The sequence below is a fragment of the Pelmatolapia mariae genome, linkage group LG20, assembly GCF_036321145.2.
Source record: "Pelmatolapia mariae isolate MD_Pm_ZW linkage group LG20, Pm_UMD_F_2, whole genome shotgun sequence".
NCBI classification, from domain to species: Eukaryota; Metazoa; Chordata; class Actinopteri; order Cichliformes; family Cichlidae; genus Pelmatolapia; species Pelmatolapia mariae.
The window spans coordinates 16,981,748-17,002,705 of NC_086244.1; the positions used below are offsets into that span (position 1 = coordinate 16,981,748).

The 20,958-nt window shown below is 42.7% G+C and overlaps 1 protein-coding gene across 2 annotated transcripts in view; it reads right to left on the reverse strand.

Annotated features, from left to right (window-relative positions):
• Window positions 1-20,738, reverse strand: part of myo5b (myosin VB) — a 45,989-nt gene extending 25,251 nt beyond the window's left edge. For both annotated transcript variants that reach the window (XM_063463947.1, XM_063463946.1), the window contains exons 1-8: window positions 20,361-20,738; window positions 5,719-5,829; window positions 4,635-4,806; window positions 3,766-3,910; window positions 2,283-2,439; window positions 1,608-1,751; window positions 1,444-1,525; window positions 1,031-1,138 (exon numbers count right to left, since the gene is read on the reverse strand). In XM_063463947.1, coding sequence (XP_063320017.1) covers window positions 1,031-1,138; window positions 1,444-1,525; window positions 1,608-1,751; window positions 2,283-2,439; window positions 3,766-3,910; window positions 4,635-4,806; window positions 5,719-5,829; window positions 20,361-20,387 — 946 coding nt within the window. In that variant the 5' untranslated portion in view covers window positions 20,388-20,738. The remainder of the gene's footprint in view (window positions 1-1,030; window positions 1,139-1,443; window positions 1,526-1,607; window positions 1,752-2,282; window positions 2,440-3,765; window positions 3,911-4,634; window positions 4,807-5,718; window positions 5,830-20,360) is intronic.
• Window positions 20,739-20,958: the final 220 nt, after the last annotated feature.

The window sequence follows — 20,958 nt, forward strand, 5'->3', positions numbered from 1 at the left end:
CAGAAAATGGTCTCATTGTAATGCATGCATCCCACATCTTAATGTTAATTAAGTTTATTTATATTTGTATTTTTATTCTGTTTTACTGTTTTGACTTTCAAGTTAAGGGCAGCACGGTGGTTAGCACTGTTGCCTCACAGCAAGAAGGTCCTGAGTTCAATTCAGCCATCAGGTCGGGGTCTTTCTGTGTGTTTGCATGTTCTCCCCGTGTTTGCGTAGGTTCTATGCAGGAACTCTGGCTTCCTCCCACATTCCAAAGACATGCAGTCAGTGGGGATAGGTTAATTGGAAACTCTATATTGCCCATAGGTGTGAATGCGGGAGTCAATGTGAGCGTGAATGGTTGTCTATGTGTTAGCCCGTCGACAGACTGGCGACCTGTCCAGGGCGTACCCCAGGCTCCAGCACCCCCGCAACCCTGAAAAAGGATAAGCAGAAGCGAATGGATGGATGGACTTTCAAGTTTTTTCACTTTTGTGCTTTATTCACTGATGAGTTTTTCGCCAATTGTGCTTTTTGTCCCACTTATATTTTACTAGTTGTAAACAATAATAAAACACTTTATTTCTTCTCTGGCTCCTTGTTAAATCCATAATCCAAATCCTTCTCCTCACACAGACCCTGAATGATCAGATGGATGAATTAATGGAACTGAACTGACTTTCATGAAGTCAAACAGACGGTCTCAAACTGCCCTCCCAGCTCAAGCTTGAATATTCGCTGCCCCTTCTGACTTCAATTAAAGGAACATCCACACAGTAAGAGACAAGCTGCTGTGTAGAATCAAGTAACTGTGAAAAGTCAATGAGACTGAAACAGACAACAGGCTAACAGCAAATTAAAACGTGCTGTTTTCAAATGTTAAGGTGAGCCAATGAAGAGGCTACGAATGGGAGCGAGAGTGAAAGCACAAACACCGGAAGAGTCTGGACAGTCCACCATCCACCAGCGGTCGTCTACAAACACATGCCTCAAGAAATGAAAGCTAAACCACCAAACATGGTGTTCGGGACAGACTCATGACTCTTACCCAGCAGCGTGAAGGCCTCTCTGGTCTTCTTAAAATCTTCGGCGTCATTCACGCCCTCGATGAAAATGTTTTCGCCTAGAGACGTGTACGTGAAATCCTCTGCACTGGCTGAGAGAGGAGAGAAAGAACTGATCAAGAGACGAAAGTGAATATTTACAGGCAGAATAAATACTGACTGAACTTCCACAGCAGTGAGCTGAATCCTGTTAACATGAAGAAGCAGGAAAAGACTTCAACCTTAACTCTAAATAAATTTTTTCGTTCAGAGATGAAAAATAATCATTTTTAGACGAATAATCCTCAAACGATTTGTCCCTGAGGCCGACTTAAAGAAGCGCAACTTTAGACTAATACTTTATCCCGTTTAATAATAATCGTCCAACCAAAACACAACTCCCAAACTTTTGACTCACTGAGGGCGAGGTCTTTGAACTCCGGTAAACTGGCAGAGGCGCAGAGCTGGTAGAAGATGTGATAATTCCTCTCGTCCTCCGCCTGAGAAAGAAACAACAAACTCTTTACACAGACGAACCAATCAGGTTCAACCAAACATCCTGAGCGAGTCTGTGAGACTGACCTGAAACACGACACGGGACTTTTCCAGCAGGTAGGTGCGCATGTTGGCACCGATGATGTGGTAATGTCTGTTAAAACCGATCTGGATGTACTTTCCAAAGCGGCTGCTGTTGTCATTGCGAGTGGTTTTTGCATTTCCAATCGCCTGATGGAAAAAGAGACAATATCATCCATGTTCTTTAAAACTTTGCAGCAGCTCCTCCTGCTGCATGGATGCAGTTTGATTCCATGTGAAACAAGTCACTCATGACACAGAAAGTTGCATTTAATTTGGCTGTTCTCCCCTCTGCAGCCAACTCTGGACTGCCTACAGCACGCTCCATAGAAGTTTTTGAGGTACAAAGTAGATTTTTCTAGCTGAGATTTTGTCCTCGGCCTCAAAATTAACATCAAGATGAAAGATTGAAACACCAGAGAAGATTCTCGGTACTGGACCTCAAGGATATCATTAAAAAAAAGAAATAAATTTTAAAAAAAAATTATAAGGGGTCCAGAGGTGGACACCAAGTCAAGGGAAATGGGCCAATTCACACAAATTTTTAAATCCACGAATCTCTGACTACAATGTGTTCGGAAGGAGGTTTATTTAACCTGCAATTTGGCGATGGATATAAAAAGAAAATTAAAGTGCTGTTGGCATCGTAATATAATATGAAACAAGGCTCCGCCCACTCACCTCCATAATGGGACTGGACGCCAGAACTTTGTCCTCCACGTTGGTGTCGCTGGCTGAGCCGCCCACCGTGGCAAAGAACCGCATGGCGTACTTTGCAGAAACCGTCTTCCCTGCTCCGGATTCTCCGCTCACGATGATCGACTGATTCTTCTCGTCTCTGACAAACACCACAGAAGAAGAAGAAAATGAACCACACCGCCTCTATGGCTACAATGCAGGGCTTTAATTCCTTCTACTAAAGTTAGCAGACGCTTGGCACTGAGAGAACGATGAAGAATACTAATAATAATAATAATAATAATAATAACAATAACAACAACAATAATAATAATAATATTAACTGATGTAAATACTAAATTATTCACTTTTCTATGGGTTTATCAAAATATTTGGATTACAGTCTTTAACTTGTTTGCAAAATACAAAGATTTTAAGGTTTTTAGGCTTTTTTTTTTTCATTTTTTGTTAAAATATTTAAACTTCTTTTTAAAAATTTCAGACTTGTCTTTATAAATATTAAAATTATTTTAATTATTGTAGTTAATGAATTTTAATTTCCAAAATATAAATCTAAAAATGATTAGATTTCCATTTTCTAAATATGCCATCAAAGCACAAATATATGTCTAAATACATAAATCTCACATTTAAAAATGTAAATATATAACTTTATGTACATAGATATGAATCCTTCAGGTGTTTTCCAAGAATCACAACAAAGAATTTTTATTGTGCAAACTGGGCAAACACTGAAAACACAGTTAACTGAGACTGTTGGGAAGAAATATTAGAGGATTCAAACAAGTTTAACCATAAACCCCAATCTGATTTTCATTTTGTACAATAAATTATATTTGTGATAATACATCCACTTACATTAGATAACATGAATATTATCCAATGTTTCTGATGAGTACCTTCCCAAGCAGCACATATGAGTGCTCCTGAAACTGCTCCAAGTCACAAAAATACTGGAAGTAAATTATAAAATGAAATTATCTGTATCCTTTACTTGTGCTCTTAATTTGAAGGTTATGTAACAAAGAAGAAACTGTCCCTCTCTCAGATGGTTGTTAAAGTATTGTGAGTATGCCGCTTCCTTAAAATTAATAAATAATTCACTGAGATTCAGCTGAGAGTAGAATCGGCTAAGATGTTTCACAGCAGCTCTGGAAACACTCTGCAGATGTGAGTTTCACATGGATGTGAGTATTTCATGCCGTTTCAGCATCTCTGCGATAAACTCAGCAGATACAAGTCGTTTAAAGAGAGTGTTTCCTCCCACGTATCTCACCATGCCACGCTAACCAGCTGCCTCGCACACGCTGCTGAGCAGAGGTGTGACTGTAATTAGACTCCATCACAGAGAAAGTGGGAGTTTTTCCTCAGCTCTGTAATCATCGTGCTCCTCCAGCAGCAAACCACAAATGTCACAGAACAGGAAGCACTCATGCTGACGACCAATAAGAACCCACAGCCTCACCTGGCCATCTGCTTGTAGGCCTCTTCAGCCACAGCGAATATGTGAGGGTCCATGTCGCCCATGTTCTGCCCGCTGTACGCGTTGATCACCTCCTCGCCATAAATCTGCAGCTGCTCGTACGGGTTGATCGCCACCAGCACGATCCCTAAAGAACACGTGACATAATGTTAAATGAACAAGAATAATCACACGGTGAGTAAAAATATGAACAAAGTGTTAATCTATAAAAGGCAAATAATAAATACATGAAACTGAAAAAAAACAACAACTCTTTAATTAATAAAAAAAATAATGATATCTATATATATCTATATCTATATATATATCTATATCTATATATATATCTATATCTATATATATATATATATATATATCTATATATATATATATATATCTATATCTATCTATATCTATATCTATATCTATATCTATATCTATATCTATATATATATATATATATATATATATATATATATATATATATATATATATATATATATATATATATATATATATCTCAATCAAACTTAAGTTAAAACTATTAAGTTTTAACTTAATAGTTTTAACTTAATAAAACTATTAAGTTAGTCAACAGATAATGACAATAATTTTTAATGACAATTTAATATTAATAATTAAATAAACAGACAAAATAAGAGTGAAGGTAAAAAAACATTGAAGAAATTAAAGAAATTATGTGATATTAAATGTAGGTAAAAGGAGAAAATAGGAGATATACAAAAGTAATATAATAAAAATAGTAAAATGGAATAAATAAAAATCTAATAACACAAAGCAACACAAATAAATATTTCTATGATATTTCTAATAATCCTGCACTAAGTGAGCCACAGGAAGCGCTGACTGACCGCAGTATGTGTAGATGGCATTGGACTCGAGGAATCGCACTCGCAGGTTGTGCAGCACGGCGGGTTCGTGCAGGTAGCTGAGCGCCGTGAGGTCATTCTCCCCCACCAGGATGTCAGGGTTACGCAGGAAAGGAAGAGGGTTACTCTTCGGTCCCACGGGGTACTCCAGAGGCTGAAACACGGGATCAATACGCCATCAAGACACAATCAATACGTCGTCACACAGACTCAGATTGTCCCACAGAAACTGAAGCCTGACAGAGGAGGTATCTGTGTCTTTAAGTCCTGACTCCCTCGGACCCTGCAGGCTCTCCTGTTACAGATGTGTCACCGACACACAGCAGGACAAACATCAACATCTGGACAGAAACCAGAAACTTCGCCTCTGCCTTAAACCATCAACCACTTCATGACGTGACATCAGGTGGTTTATGAGGACATGAGGTAAAAACGACGTTGATGGAAATTTAAAAAAGTACTTCTGAAAGAAAAACACGACTCTTTTCTTTGGATCTAAGAAACAAATTTAAGATTTAGTGAGATTTTTAAAACACACACCTAAAGAAAAACTCAGTGAAGAGATGCAGCAGACCTGATGAATACACCTGTGTGCTGTTCTCTCCTGATTAGAAACAACACACAGTAATGACTCTGATCATGTTTCTGATCAGCTGATCACTCTCGGCTGAAATCTGATAGATTTACTCATTAATCAGTGTATCAGCAGTTTCTTATGGATAAACCACTATGACAGCATCATCTACACAGTGACCTGTAACTGTGCTGTGGTCAGTTTGACCCAACATGATTTATTTACTTGAAAGTTTTATAATTTGAACAAATATTTGTTTCCTTCCCCATTTTCTCCCCTTGTGAAATTCGAAAATTGACAAAATTAATCATGTAAACTTATTTTATTTACAAAATGCATTAATCCATATACGCTCCCCTCTGATCAGCAGAGAAGCACACAGTCTGATGTAAATGAGCTGAAGAGCAGCTGAACATTGCGAGGTGAAGATTTGTTTTCTGATTCCTGCTGAACACTCAAACTGGCCCCGGCACATCTGGATCTGTCTGTTACCGTTTCATCCTCGAGTTTCAGCTGAAGGACCGGGTCTCCTTCTTTGTAGTCTTTGACGATCTCTGCAGCCTTCCAAACGTCCACCGGGTCCGGGATCCAGACCCGAGTGTACTGAAAGACATGAAGAAGAAACACTTGAGTGCCAACGTTTCACTGCTCTCAGTCTCAGTTTAAACATCAGCTCTTCATGAGAGAGGAGACGACTGGACAGAGGCACGTTCATCAGCTTTAAACATGGTGACACGTTTGGGGCAGACAAATGTGAGAACAAGCAGTGTAAATGTTTGACTTAAGTACTGCGTGTATGTGAGTGTGGAGGATGTGAACCTGCTGAAGGATAAACTCACAGATCCTGAACTCCGAAAAACAGAGTTTGAGAAAAGCGAAAAGATGGCTGAAGGTTAAAGCGCGGCCACTCAGAGGACACACGGCGTGATAACGGGGTCGTCTTTACCGTCAGTGTGAAGGAGCTTGTCGGGATTATCAGAAGTTCCTCCTGGACTTATCTGTTCCTGCAGATTAACACGTTTGCACTTCTGATCAAAGGAATCATTAACCGATTATCAGCTCTGTGGAAATTACAGCAGACGAGCTTTCATCTGAAATAATCCTGCAGAGGCATCATGACAGAGAGAGGGGCTCAGGCACATGACGGCATGAGACACCTGAACATATCTGGGTCTTTTATTAGAAGTAAAATCATTACTATAGAAGAACAGACTCTGGGGACCGTGCTTTGCTTTCAGGAGGAAAATCAGTTCTTGTCCTACTTTTGGGAACTCTTGGATGTTTTCCTGTTGGTTTGAAGCTGCTGAGCTTCTCCTCTTTTTGTTCCTCACAGACTGTCGGCGAGCTCCTCCCTGTGATGAGATTCATGATTCACACAGACTCGTAGTGGTAGAGGAATCGTAGCGCCTCCCCGCCTTCAGTCTGGTGACTCCTCTGCCTCTATGTCAGTGGAGCAGAGGTTACAGGTGTCAGCACACCTGAGGTAAAGGTGAAGCAGAGTGTTCTCTCTCTAGACAAAGACCACCGAGCAGAACGACCAAGGTAACCCTGTAAAACCTGAACCATGAAATCAGCACCAGAGGTCTGAAAAACACATGTATTAGTTATGATGGGCATTGGTGCTACGATCATAATCTGACATACACCAATCCAAATGTTTCCAGATCCAGGCTGGTACCTGGGCTTCAGGTAAACTATGATCCTGAGCGGTGATCTGATATTAGAATCAGTATCCGTCTTCATGTGTAAGATGATATCAGGTCCACTTAAAGCTGGATCAGATAAAACCAGCACAGATCAGCATCTGTGTTTATTAAGCACACATCAGGACTGCTGACACAGCACCGGGTCAGCACTGCTTCTCTGTGTTTGTTTGAAATCTTTTCAGACTTGACTGCAAACAGTGTTCATGACTGAGAAACTGCTGATGCTCACCTGTTTCTCTCTGTCTCCGTTTTGCTTGCATCATTACAGAAACACTGTGTTTTTTAAACTCCCTGCAGCTCCTGTCTGTGTGTGTGAGGAGGTGCATCACAGTGAGCCCGAGGACAGGGAAAGAAAAGCTAAAGTTCCTGTAAGTAACACAGGATTGTTGGGTTGTTGTATCCTCAGACAGCTGATGAAAACACATCAGGGTTAAATCAGCCCACAGCTGCACAGATGTGTTAGTGCTGATCAGACTGACATCAGGTACAAACACTATCCTGAGCAGATGTTGTCCCTGTCTGCCTCTTTGACCCTCTGAACCCAGTGGACCTGCAGGGTGACCAGCCCAATATCATCGTTTATGGTTTGTGTTTGTTCCTGTTCTTCATTCATCTGCAGCAATATGGTGTCACTTCCTCCTCTCAACAGACAAACTCAGAAAAATAAAGGAAGCAACATCACAGCATCTGCCTGCATGCTGTCCATTCAAACAATCTGAGGTCACTGTGACAGAAACTAATGAGAGCCGAGGACAAACAATCCCGCATTACATCACTGCCTTCAATGCAAATGCACTGCTGTGCACCAGAAGCTCGTTTCCATACAGTTTGCCTGTGTGACAGACAGGAATCACACGAGGTCACATGACCCGAAGCCACTGAAACGCTCATGAGAGCAGCCCGGGAGTTCAGCTCTACTGAAACACAGCATACATTAGCACAGAGAGCACGGAGAGGCAAACAGATGGAAATCTCTGACGCCAGGCAGAAGGCAAATCAGTCCTGATGACATCATGAATATGTACATTACATAATTGAAGCACGCTGTGGTTACTTTTCATAGAAACAGGGGGAGACTACATGTTCCCAGACATCCCACACAATCCCCACACAACATGTTCAAGGTTCCTGTACAGCGAGCCCCAAAGCACGAAATCTGCCGTCTCCTGGCAGGTAAACCTGTAACTGTGGATCAGTCCATGTTCAAAGCATGAAGCACACCGCAGGTGCACATGTGGAGAATAACATGCTGGAAGTTCTGTAGCCCAACGTTTTCTCCCCACACTGGAGAGCCATCTTGGGGTTAAATGACATCACAAAAATGATTATTATGAGAAGCAGCAGATTTGTATAAGAGCTAACAGTTCTCACTGCTGTGATTTCAAAGCCAGCAGAAGCACTGTCCTCGCATCCTGGAGCTCTGATCTTCATCTGTGTGGCAACAGGCAGGTAAACTGTGCTTCAAAGAACCGAAACCAGCACAAAAATGTAGATTCAGGCTTTTTCAGCTCTCCCTAAACAAACACAGTTTCTCCTGCTCTCTGTCACCACATGCTTTTCAAACCGGAATACTATTACACACCATTTAAAGCCTCCCGAGACTGGGCAGGTTAACATTTCAACTGAAATCAGAACCACAAATGGAGAAAAACACCAGAGCATTACAATTCATTACAAAGCTGCTATTTTAACGTAAAGTAGTCCCATTGTGCTTATGCTCCGGTTCTCTATTCTTGGACTCTACTAAATGAGATTTTCATGAGTCACGGTTCAAAATATCTGATACTGAGTAGATGGAGCAGCCCATCAGTTTGTCTTCAGTCTGAAACAAACGGTCTCTGCTGCTTAAACATAGAAGGTTTGAACAGCAAATTGGCGAAGCTTCTATACCTTCTCTATGACAGCATTCAGATCCAAGAGCAGTGAAAAACTGCCAAACTGAGATGATGATGATGATTATTATTATTTTTAACATTATCATCATCGTTAGAAACTGGTTTGTTTGATGTGAACAGGGTGTGACGTGTAACAGAATAACAGAAAGCTTCAGTCTGTAGACATGAACTAAAGGATGTCTGACAGAAAGTATGCTGTGAGCTCGTGTGTGATGGCATGATCTCTATCAAACAGTGTGTGAGTGTGGTGTGAGTAGTAAATGTGTGTGTGGTGTGAATGCGTGTGTGGTATGTGTACGCTGTAAGTTTATCTAGGACACCATCAGTAATTATCCAATGACTGAGAAGCATGAAGTCCACATGCACAGCATCTCAGCAGGAAACTCAGCCAGTAATGAGGACACACACACACACACACACTTCTAAAGTTGATTTTTTTGTTGTTGTTGTTTTTCCCTTCACGTCTCTGCACAGGCGAGCATGTCTTCAGCGGGGGAGGGGCTGTGCATGTATGTGGACAGTTACTCGTTGTTTGTCCTTTGAGCTCTGATAAGTTTCACCTCATTCAGCCGAAAGTAACACAACATGACAATGAAGTGAAGAAGAGCAGCTTAAAAGCACGTCTCCACAGACCGAATCGGAATCATTTTACCCCCCAAAAAGTCACTGATCAGGGCAGAGCTGAGCCGATTTGTGAAAACATATTTTCTTTCCACCAAGCTCTACAAGTAATCTGTAACTTGCCAGTGTCGCGTTAAAAAAATACTATTGAGCAAAAACAGCTGCTGGATTCAACTCAAGGCCTCCATGTTCAAACAATGTTACATCTACCCACAGAAATGCACAACAGAGAAACTGCACAGCTCCAGCATTATACTAAAGCTCTCTTCCATGTCTTTACAAAATTTAAAGCTGTGGCTCAGAATCAGAAAGCATCTGTGTAAAAACAAATACAGCAGGTCTGATTTCTGAACGAAGCTGGGTTTAACTCTGTATCTCAGACTTTGTTTTCCTTCTGTGAGTCAGAAACGTGGACAGACTTGACATTCCGCAGCTGTGCTTTGTTTTGGGGGAGGGTTTAGGGAAAGAAGAGGCCCAGCAGTGGAGGACAAGTACAGGTTTGGAATAAAAGACAAGCCTGCAGGGGAAGTGAAGGTGTTGGACTAGCACACACAAAGAGCTGAAGTGGCTCTGAGTCACGGTGCAGATTTCACAGGCTGGGATTTCACTCTGAGCCTCAGTCTGACCTGAAGAATGAGTTTGTCTGTTTCTATATGCACAGATCAGGTTTCCATTCAGAGCTGCACAGGTGAGCGAAGTCTCCGCCCAGTGACGTGTCAGCACGGTGACATCAGCCCCAGGGTGATTGCTGGGTGTGTCCCGCAGGAAGAAACAATACGACCTGTCGAGGAACTTTGACCTGCACTGAAAAGCTCAGAGAGAAGAGAGGCCGAAGGTCGTACATATCAAACATTCACCCTGACAAAGGCTTTTAATCTCTGGGCCACACACACACACACAAACACACACACAGTTTCTCAGGTCTCAAGCACATTACTACACTGCGTGGCTTTCTAATGTTCTCTAATCACACACTAGTGTGGTGCTAAAGCTAAAGGGAGTCTCCCTTATTATTGCTACAGGGAAAACGTCCTCTGAGGTTAGGCAATAAAGCACCACACATATACAAACACAGAGACAACAGCTGCTGACGTGATCCACAGTTCAAGCTCAGCAGGAGTGAGAGACTTCAGGTTCAGTACTTTGGTCCATTAACTTTTCAGTTCCCTTTGGTTGTGATTGGACTGTTTCAATGACATCACCCTGCATCATGCAGGTGGGAAAAACCCAATATGACTTCAGAGTTTCCATCAACAAAATGCAAAACCGTCTCACCGCGAGCACCTTTCAGTGGAAGTGAGGCAGCAGAGGTTCACCTGACCAGCTCACCTCCTGGAGCCCTCCTGGGTGAAATGTTTTGGGCATTTCCAACTCGGAAAAAGCCCAGCGGCAGAGCCAGGGGGAATGCCTGGGAATGCTTCACTGTTCAGAAGAGCTGGAGGAGATTGGTGGGCATGGTGGGAGTGGGAGTCCTGCGTATTTCTGTTCAGACTGCTGCCCCAAGACTTGTTTAGAAAATGGGCGGATGGACATCCTCAACTAGGGCTACGTCCACACTAGCCCGGATAAATTTGAAAACTGCATTTTCGTATGAAAACGCTCCACATTAACACTTTCGTTTATAGTCGTTTTCACAGAGTTGTGCGTCCACATTGAAACGGACAAAAATGCTTACGTTCCAGTGCGTTTTTGTTTGACAAAAGTCCAGTATGCGTGAAACGCAAGAAGATTCGGCCTGCCTCATTTCTGTCTGCCATTTATTTACTTTCTGGCTCTTTGAAACGTCGCAGCAAAATGTTGAGGAAAAGCACCGTTTTTAAATGGAGTAACAATGAAGTGGAGTTGTTGCAGCGAGTAACACAAAAGTATAAATCTCCAAAAAAGTTGATTCTGTTCATCTGGACGTAGCGTTTTGTGGGAGAAACGTTTCGTCACTCATCCAAGTGACTTCTTCAGTCTCAGCTGACTGCAGGTTTCCCCAATCTTATAAACAGTACATTTGCATAATGACTGAAACCAACCCAGTGAAGGAACAATGGGCTGGGAGGTCAGTTCCTTAATCTTAATTATGCAAATTCTCATGACCATTGATCAAGAACCTCTGACCAAAACCCACTGATCAATGGTCATGAGTACCATTCACAGAGAGTTGGGGAATGGCTGCAATCACAGCATTGTAAGATGGCGAAAGATGTACCCTTAGGCCCCCTCCTCGATTCAGAGATGGTCTTTCCCTTTTCACGTAAATGGTCTCCTTGACTCCGCGCTCAAACCAGCGTTCCTCCCTGTCCAGGATGTGTACATCCTCATCCTTGAAAGAGTGTCCACTGGCCTGTAGGTGTAAATAGACTGCAGAGTCCTGGCCTGACGAGGTAGCTCTTCTGTGTTGTGCCATCCGCTTCGCCAGAGGTTGTTTGGTTTCCCCAATGTATAAATCCTGGCAATCCTCCTGGCACTTAACAGCGTACACTATGTTACTCTGTTTGTATCGGGGGACCCGATCCTTGGGGTGGACCAATTTTTGGCGCAGCGTGTTTTGGGGTTTAAAAGCCACAGAGACGCGGTGTTTAGAAAAAATGCGTCTCAACTGCTCCGATACTCCTGACACATATGGGATCACTACAGGTTTTCGCTTAGGCAGCGGTTGTCCTCTCCTGGATCGGCTGGAGCTTTCTTTAGGTGCCTTTCCAGCTTTGACAAAAGTCCAGCTGGGATAACCACATTTACTCAGGGCCTTCTTGATGTGCCGTTCTTCTGCCTCCCTGACCGCTGTGTCAGTGGGGATGGTGTTCGCTCTGTGTTGTACCATCCTAATGACACCCAGTTTGTGCTCCAGTGGATGATGAGAGTCAAACCTTAAATACTGATCCGTATGCGTAGGTTTACGGTACACATCAGCTTTTAGATGTCCCCCATTACTGATGCAAATCTCACAGTCTAAGAAGGCTAACCTGCCACTTTTCATATCCTCCCTGGTGAATTTGATGTGTCGGTCCACCGAGTTAATGTGATCCGTGAATTGTGATACGTCCTGAGATTTGATTTTCACCCAGGTCTCATCCACATATCTGACCAATGGCTTGGTGGTGTTCCAGGGTAGGATAGCAAAGCCCTCTTTTCCACTTCTTCCATGTACAAATTGGCCATGATGGGTGAAACTGGGGAGCCCATGGCACACCCATGTTTCTGCCTGTAGAACTGACCCTTGTATGTGAAGTAGGTGGAATGAAGACACAGTTCATTCCACCTACTTCACTTTTTCTCCCTTTTCTCCCACAAAACGCTACGTCCAGATGAACAGAATCAACTTTTTTGGAGATTTACTTTCCTGGATGATTGAGAATGCATCAAGACAAAAGTACAAAGTTGCAAAAGGGAGTGAGAATTAAAGAAAAGCTATCTGAAGCATGCACAAACTGATATTCATCTTTAATAGGGCTGTCAAAACTGAGAGCAAACAAAACAACTGCTGTATAATGCCCTCTGATAATGCCTTAGTTTAATTGGTCACATGACTGCATCACATGACAAAAATGCGTCATCATTTTCAAAAAGGCTCCGGGTTCACTGTCCACACTGCGACGCAAACGCATAGTCTTCAAATGTATTCTTTTTCGAGAGCGTTTTCAAAACGCTGCGTTTTCCTTAAGCAAAAACACCGTTTCAATGTGGACGGGAGGCCAAAACGGAGAGAAAACGATGCGTTTTCTAACAAAAACGCATCACATAGGCTACGTCCATACTAATGCGTTTTTGTTTGAAAACGCATCACATAGGCTACGTTCATACTAATGCGTTTTTGTTTGAAAACGCATCATTTTCTCTCTGTTTTGGCCTCCCGTCCACATTGAAACGGTGTTTTTGCTTAAGGAAAACGCAGCGTTTTGAAAATGCTCTCGAAAAAGAATACATTTGAAGACTATGCGTTTGCGTCGCAGTATGGACAGTGAAAATGGAGACCTTCTAAAACAATGACGCATTTTAGTCATGTGATGCAGTCAAGTGACCAATTAAAGTAAGATAGTGGAGGGCATTATACAGCAGTTGTTTTGTTTGCTCTCAGTTTTGACAGCCCTATTAAAGATGAATATCAGTCTGTGCATGCTTCAGATAGCTTTTCTTCAAATTCTTTAATTCTCACTCCCTTTTGCAACTTTGTACTTTTGTGTTACTCGCTGCAACAACTCCACCTCATTGTTAGTCCATTTAAAGCGTTTTCAGCCGTTTCAATGTGGACGCACAACTCTGTGAAAACGACTGAAAATGCTAGTGTGGACGCGGAGCGTTTTCAGATGAAAACCCTGTTTTCAAATCTATCCGGGCTAGTGTGGACATAGTCTATGATGACAACGTTTCAGTGTCTATCACACCTCCCTGACTCCCCGATTCTTTCTAACAGCCTGTGTGAAGGACTCGTGATAAAGTTCACACCAAAATCAAAAGGACGTGTCACTGTCACCAAAGTGTTTGCTCATAGGGGGTCATATGATAGGGCAGTGGTTCCCAAACTTTTTTTGCTGGGCCCCCCTTTGTTTTACAAGAAAAATCCCCCCCGGACAAACACATCCTCCAACCACACACACCCATATTTTGTTTTCAAACTCCATTGCGGTTTATTTCACACCTCAAACAAACAAAAGTAAACTGCAATAAATTACAGGTAGCAATATAATAAACTGCTAACTCTTTTACGCTACGTCCACACCTACATGGGTATTTTTTTGAAAATGCAGCTGTTTTTATGCGTTTGGGCCTTTCGTCCACAAGTAAACGGGGTTTCGAATCACCGAAAATGGAGATTTTTTAAAACTCAGTTTTTGTGTTTATGTGTGGACGAGGAATACAGAGTTTGTCACGCAACGTCAAAGGTATGTGCCTTTTTTCACGTCACACTGTGCGCCACGTTATTGTTTACATGAGATGAATTGCAGAATGGCAGATAGAGACAAAATACTGTTAATCTGACTATCTTCATGTTTTACACGCTTACATATACACACACAGTTACTGTCCCTCCATTTAGAAATGCAGAGGCGTCACGGTGTGATTATTTTACGTGTAGTTGTTTTTTCCTGTGTAATAATGTTCAACATTGCTATCAATACATTTTTAAAAAAAATGCCTCTGTGCAAAATGGGTTCAAAAACATAAACAACTGTGGGATGTTGTTTGTCCGTGATTTGAACAGGGGGAACAAATCGTGGCAGGATCAGCCTGATATTATTTGTATCCCACTATAACTTTACTGTATAAAGAGCTAACATCTCCAAAATGTCAGGAGTAGTTAGTCATTACAAGAAGTGTTGGTGAACTAAAGATCAAGAATGTGGGATACTGTTTGTCTGTGATTTGGAGAGCCCAGCGTGTGCTCCCGACGAAGGGAAAACCAATTATGCAGAGGAGACCTACCTTGTCACTTGTGCAGGTGAAGCCAAAGGGAAGATATGCTTCACCATATTTTCTAGTCTTTGGCTTGAAAGGTTGGTTTGGAAACATATTTGGCGATGCTTCATCTCCTGCTTTGCGTTTGTGTGGGAGCCCCGTCAAAAACCTGTCCATTATGCTAGCAGTGTCCAAGCGTTCTTTTTTTTTTTTTCCTTTTCATACCGCACTCCCCCTGCAATGGCTCTGCGCCCCCCCCTAGGGGGCGGGCCCCACACTCTGGGAACCTCTGTGATAGGGGGTCTGTATGCATTATCATAGAATCTCCCTTACAATATAAAGCATATACAATACATAAACCTTGAGGCGTCTGTCGGTGTGATTTGAGGCTGTATAAATAAAATTGAATTGAACTTCTGCTTCCAGCCTCATCAGTGAGGAACAGAAGTTAAGTTAGATTGAAAACCGGGTCCACTAATCCTGTCACCAATGTGACCAAACAAGCAGCTTCCTCCACCTCAAACTCCACGCTCGGAAAAAAACACTTTAACACACAGACAAAAGTTACAGAAACCATAACCATCAGCACACCTCTGCACTGAGTCCACAGTTAATCAGCAATAACAGTTCAAACATGGTTACCTCATCTGTCAGCATTCAGCAGTTCTGCCTAATGCTAATAACAGCATTAAACAGAAAGCCTTTAATTATTATATCAAACAAACATTCACCGAGTTGAGGATCACTTCCTGGATTCAGTCACTACAAACTTAAAGGAAACATTTATGTTTGAGAAGCAAACATCAGAACAAAGAGATAATAAATCTCTTTGATAAATCCGACAGAAGTCAGATCTTTGTGTAGAAGTTTGCTCTGCCAGATTTGTTAGTTTACCTGCAGGAACGCACGTGGTAAAAATGATTGACACGCAGGTGGAGATGCCTATGATGGGCTAAACTGGGCAAACGCAAACACTTAGCAGGTTAAGGTGAATGATAGTGTTAGCTTGATTGGTTTGTGACCGGACGTGACATCATCAGTGAGCCGCCAGGGTGGAATGAGACCGTTTATTAATCATGCTCTGATCTTCATCCAAATCATGCAAAGACAGGTGGAAACTCTTCTTATCAGGCCCCCATTGAAGTGGGTGGGGTTCTGACAAGAAGAGTTTCCACCTGTCATCTTTCTGGATGGATTATGTGGGCGAACATGGTCCTCTGCTGGCAGAATGTAGGGATCTACAGACGCTCCATCCACCTGCAGAGAGGGTCTGTTGGTAGGCTGAGGCAGTGTCCAAAACATAAATCAATAAATATTTTAGTTTTTAAATATTTAAGTGCACTTGATTCATCTAAGAGTTCACCTGTATTTTGTTTATAATATGTGAGACAGGTGAGTGTAGAGGTTTAGTGCTAATCACAGACACATTCATGAGTCTTGAGGGTTTCTGTGAGCTGGACAACACGCTCCATTCATCCAGCAGCTGCAGCGCTAGCCGAGCGCTGACAGCGGTGGGAACCAGAGAGCTGCAGCTCAGGAGGAGAGAGATGCAGTCTGTTTGTTTCCTGCTTCCTCACAGACCCACAGCAACATGTAAATACACCAGCAGGAGAGCTCCACCCACATTTATCAGAAATCACACAGACTTCTTTCCGGATACAAATAATTACCTGCATGTGTAACAGTCTGTTATTAACTGCTTCAAAACAGCAGACCAATAAATACATTTAACAGCTGGAAAACCCAAACAGCAGCAAACAGCAGAACTGAGTGAGACAGATGCTGGCTCTGGGAGGGTTTATGTCACATTAAAAAAATAAATAAATAAATACTCGACTCCAGGGAAAAAAATAAAAATAAACCCACAATGCCTAATGAACAAAACTCTGAATCAATAAATATTCAGGTGCAGACAGACTCAACATTTTGTAATGAAGATAGCAAACATAACAAAGCTGCTTCATTACCTCAGCGGAAAAAACTCCAGCCACAACCAGCACCAGAAAGATTTAATGAAAACTATTAATATTCACCAATGAACAAAAGAAAAATTATCAAAATATCAAAAATATCGATTCTGAGTCCCAAAAGTCAAAGTTAATATGAGAAGTGTGGCCTAATTTAGTTTGCCAATGATAATAAATAAATTATTGACATGGCAAAATAAATGCGTGAAACTGAGTCTGTCATCTTTCCAGAATCTTTATCCTTGTGACCCCTGACCCTTCGGTACCTGATGCAGGAATTCAGTGTTTTTGATTTAGCAATCTGGATGTATGTAGTGTGAAGATGCAGCTTCTTCAGAGATGGAAGGATCCAAAATACCAGCAATGTAAATTCATAAAGACTTTCAGACTTCTTGTTTTAGGTAATTATGGAGCCATAATCAAGTAATCAGCTGATCAATACAGCTTAGTGGGAAATCACTGAGCTGCTAGAGAGAACAACAAGCATACAAAAACAGAATAATAAAAGTCCGACCCGGAGCGAACTCACTGCTGCCCTGATCATCAAAGTGCTAGAAAAAGGAGAGAACCGTCCGAGTTTAAACCGAAGCTCTCTGGAAGACACTCTGACCACTTGGTGATCAACAATTGTTAAGATTAATCAGATTGTCAATCAGATTAATGAGTAAAGAAACTCGTCCCACTGCAGGCCTGATCTGCTCTGACTCAGCAGCCTCAGCAGAGTCCTGGATCTGAGTCCAGCAGATTCCCACTAGACCAGCATCACTCTGAGATCACACTGATTATACCCATCCTCTTGGAGAGCCCAGCAATCATGACTCAGCTGAGCACAGGTGGAGCTGCAGGTGGAATCCCTCCCCCCAAATACCAGATTACTCAGTCTGATGAGGTTCAAAGTGGCCCCACTTAATGAAGCGGACCACCGAGCCCAGGAGGAGGATTACAGATCAGAGCTGACTCACAGATAGATACACACATACCCGGACACGCACACACATATATGTGCGGAGGTTCAGTCAGAAATCTGCGTCTGACTGATTCTAATCTGAAACATACGCTCACGTTGTCCTCGGAGCAGAGCTGCGACTAACGAGCTGTAATTAATCTCAGCTAATCCCGGCACGCGCAGCAGAAGACGACGACTTCTTCTGAGTGAGTCTCCATCATTCAATCCAACTGCTCCTCCTCTGCAGGGTGGCAGGGGGGTGGGGTTGCATGGTGCCTGTCCTCGCTGGCTTTGGGTGATCACATCTAAACACAGTGGCAGTTTCTCAGACATGGGTTAAAAAGAGAGGTTACAGCACAATGTGGAGGATGTAGAAAAGTGCTGCTGTCAGCTGGTGGAAATGTTCACATGAATGAACGTCACTGTTTGTAAAACAATATTAAACATGACTGACTGAAAGCTGAATGAACTTCAGGGTTACGCCTGCACGTGTGTTGTTATTTAGTTTTTACTTTTCAGTTTTGGTTCCATTCCAGAGATGGCTTGATTGTTTTGGTTTATATTTTGTTAGTTTCTGTTAATTTTTACGATGAGATTGGTATTTGTAAGACTGAAAGAAAGCCGGTGCTCCTAATCTCAGGGGCAGCGATCTAAGCAGAGAAGCCCACCCCCCTCCTCCACCCTTTCTAAGCCAGCAGGGAGACATAATCTCTGCAGCGTGTCCTGGTCTGTCCTCCCCAATAAATAAAACATAACACGGTGGAGGTGAACAGGAGGCGTGCTGGTCAGATGATTTAGCCACTTCAACTGCCTCCCTTCAGTGTAGAGGAGCAGCAGCTGTACTCAGCAGCATGTACACATGGTCAAGCTTCACAGGTTTCACTGTTACTACTGCAGGAACACAGACTCTGTGCTCACAGATTAAACATGTGGACAGGTGTGATGACAGGTGTGCACCTCTCTCCTGTCCTCTGAACATACCTACAGCCTGCCGTCAGTTTTTACAGTTAGCTTTTTAAAATCTAGCTGATCCAGCGTCCAGTCTACAGGTGCTGCTGCAGCTCATTGCCCCCTTTTTCCCACCAATTATGACGCCTTTCACACGAGGTTTTCATCCTGACACCAACATCTGTTACAACAACTGTCGCAGTCAGAGTTTGTGACGTCACGTAAATTAAAAATGATGAAAGAAATGCGTTTCAGTGACTCAAAACAACATAAAACAACATGGAAATTTCCAAATGTGCTTTTTTGTTAGAAGCTACGGGTATATAAAAATGAACTGTGGAAACGTCCCATCAACACAATTTGAAGATGTAGGCTAACTTTAGTCTACAGAGTCTTACCTAACCTAACCTGCTAACTTCTCACAGATCCTGCTGTCACGTCCTCACAGTCCACATGAAATTTTGCTTCAGTTCAAACCGAAAGGTCCAAAAATCAAAGTGAGTTTGGTGCAGAAGAGCTCTACGACAAAATGACGACAGTTAAAAGTACATCTGGTGTCAGAGTCAAGGCCATCATTATCAGCAGCATGTAATAAAATGAAGTATCAACAGATTAAAGTTGGCTTCTGAGTTACTTTCTTCTCGTAACAGCATGAGGAAGAAGACTCACTGAACTCCAGCACAGAGAATAAAGCGGAGACCAAGATCACAAAACAAAACAACCTCATATTTTAAAAGCTTTAACTCTCATCTCTCACAGGAAGATCTCAGATGTTTTTATTCTCTCTCCCATTTCTGCCTGTCGGTTTATGATGCTTAAGAAAATTAAATTGGAAGACACACAACCACTTTAATGATCTGTGTGCATGTGCGTGTATGTGCGAGTGTGTGTGTGGCTGAAGGATGAAGACATTAGATAAGATAATGACTTCATCTCTGATTTTCTTTTGTTGCTTATTATAGAAAACGAGCTTTAATCATTAATCACTGACGTGCAGGTGAGCAGATGATGGGCTGTCAGTGATCTGAGTGATGAATCATCAGTGAGTGTAATAATGCTGCTTTTCCAGGCTGATAACAGGTTCAAACAACCAGCAGAAAACCAGCTTCCGGTCTCGCTCTGAAGGTTTATTCAACCAGTGATAATGCCCTGATAACAGAAACCGTCCAGCACGGCCTCACAGACAGCCTGAGTCCTGTGAACCACTCTGAAATCCAACACGGGTCCCTTTTAACTCAAATCTGCGCCTCCTGCACCTGTCCGCTCAGCCGCACGCAAGACTCCATTCAAAAATTAGCCATTTTACACTAAAGTGTGCACTCTGTAGAATTTCTGCGGTAAAGTCTCTTTAGTTGGCGTTATCCAGGCTTTACCTGTTCCTCTCTTACATTCAGCCCAAATAACCACATATAGCTCCAACGTTACTTCACTCTCCACCCGCAGCGCCATGTACTAATGTTCCAACACTAAGTCCCAACAGGTGAGTCATCTCTTTAAAATCTGAATAAACACCGTGATGTCTGGTTTGTGCGTCGGGTGTAACATAAATCATCCTCAGAGTTTAGTGCAGGTGAGTCCTGAGCGTCTAAAGGCGACGTAAGTGACGGGGTTCGGGCTGGAGCTGCTCCAGCAGGTGCGCGTCTGTTTTCCAGGTGAAAAGTAAACTCACCTTCGTGTACAGCTCGTTCACGGACATCGTGCTTCCCCGGTGGATCAAACTACACTAATAAGCTCCTCTTGTGCCCATTAATGATCCATTAGAGTCCCTCTGCGCTCCGGTTCGGTCCTAAACCAGCAGAGACCTTCCAGTGCGCATGCCCCGCAGCAGGTGTCTGGACGAGTTTCGGTCACTTTGTTCGGTGTAGCGTCTGTCCGAAAGAGCGCGCTCCCGCTGCTGTTTCATACGGTAAAAACGAACCCTCGGGTAATTCAGGGTAAACTCAGAGCCGATGAAAAGGGTTCGAACCGGAAGAAGGATCCCGAAATCCAGAAAAACGGAAACGAAAAGCCTGAAGCGACCCGCAGGTGGAGGGAGGGAGGAGGCCAGTTCTTCCTGACAGCCGTGTTTTCCCCACACTGCCCGCTGATTGGCTGATCCCTGGCTCCCAGCCAGGTTTCAACCACACACACACACACACATACATACACACACGACGCAGGGTGCTTCAACATGAGGCGCGGAGCCCCACAGAGGGTCCTGAGAGAAACCTGGGGGGTCTTTTTTTTTTTTTTTTTTTAATTTCCCAAGTTAACATTTTATTGCAATT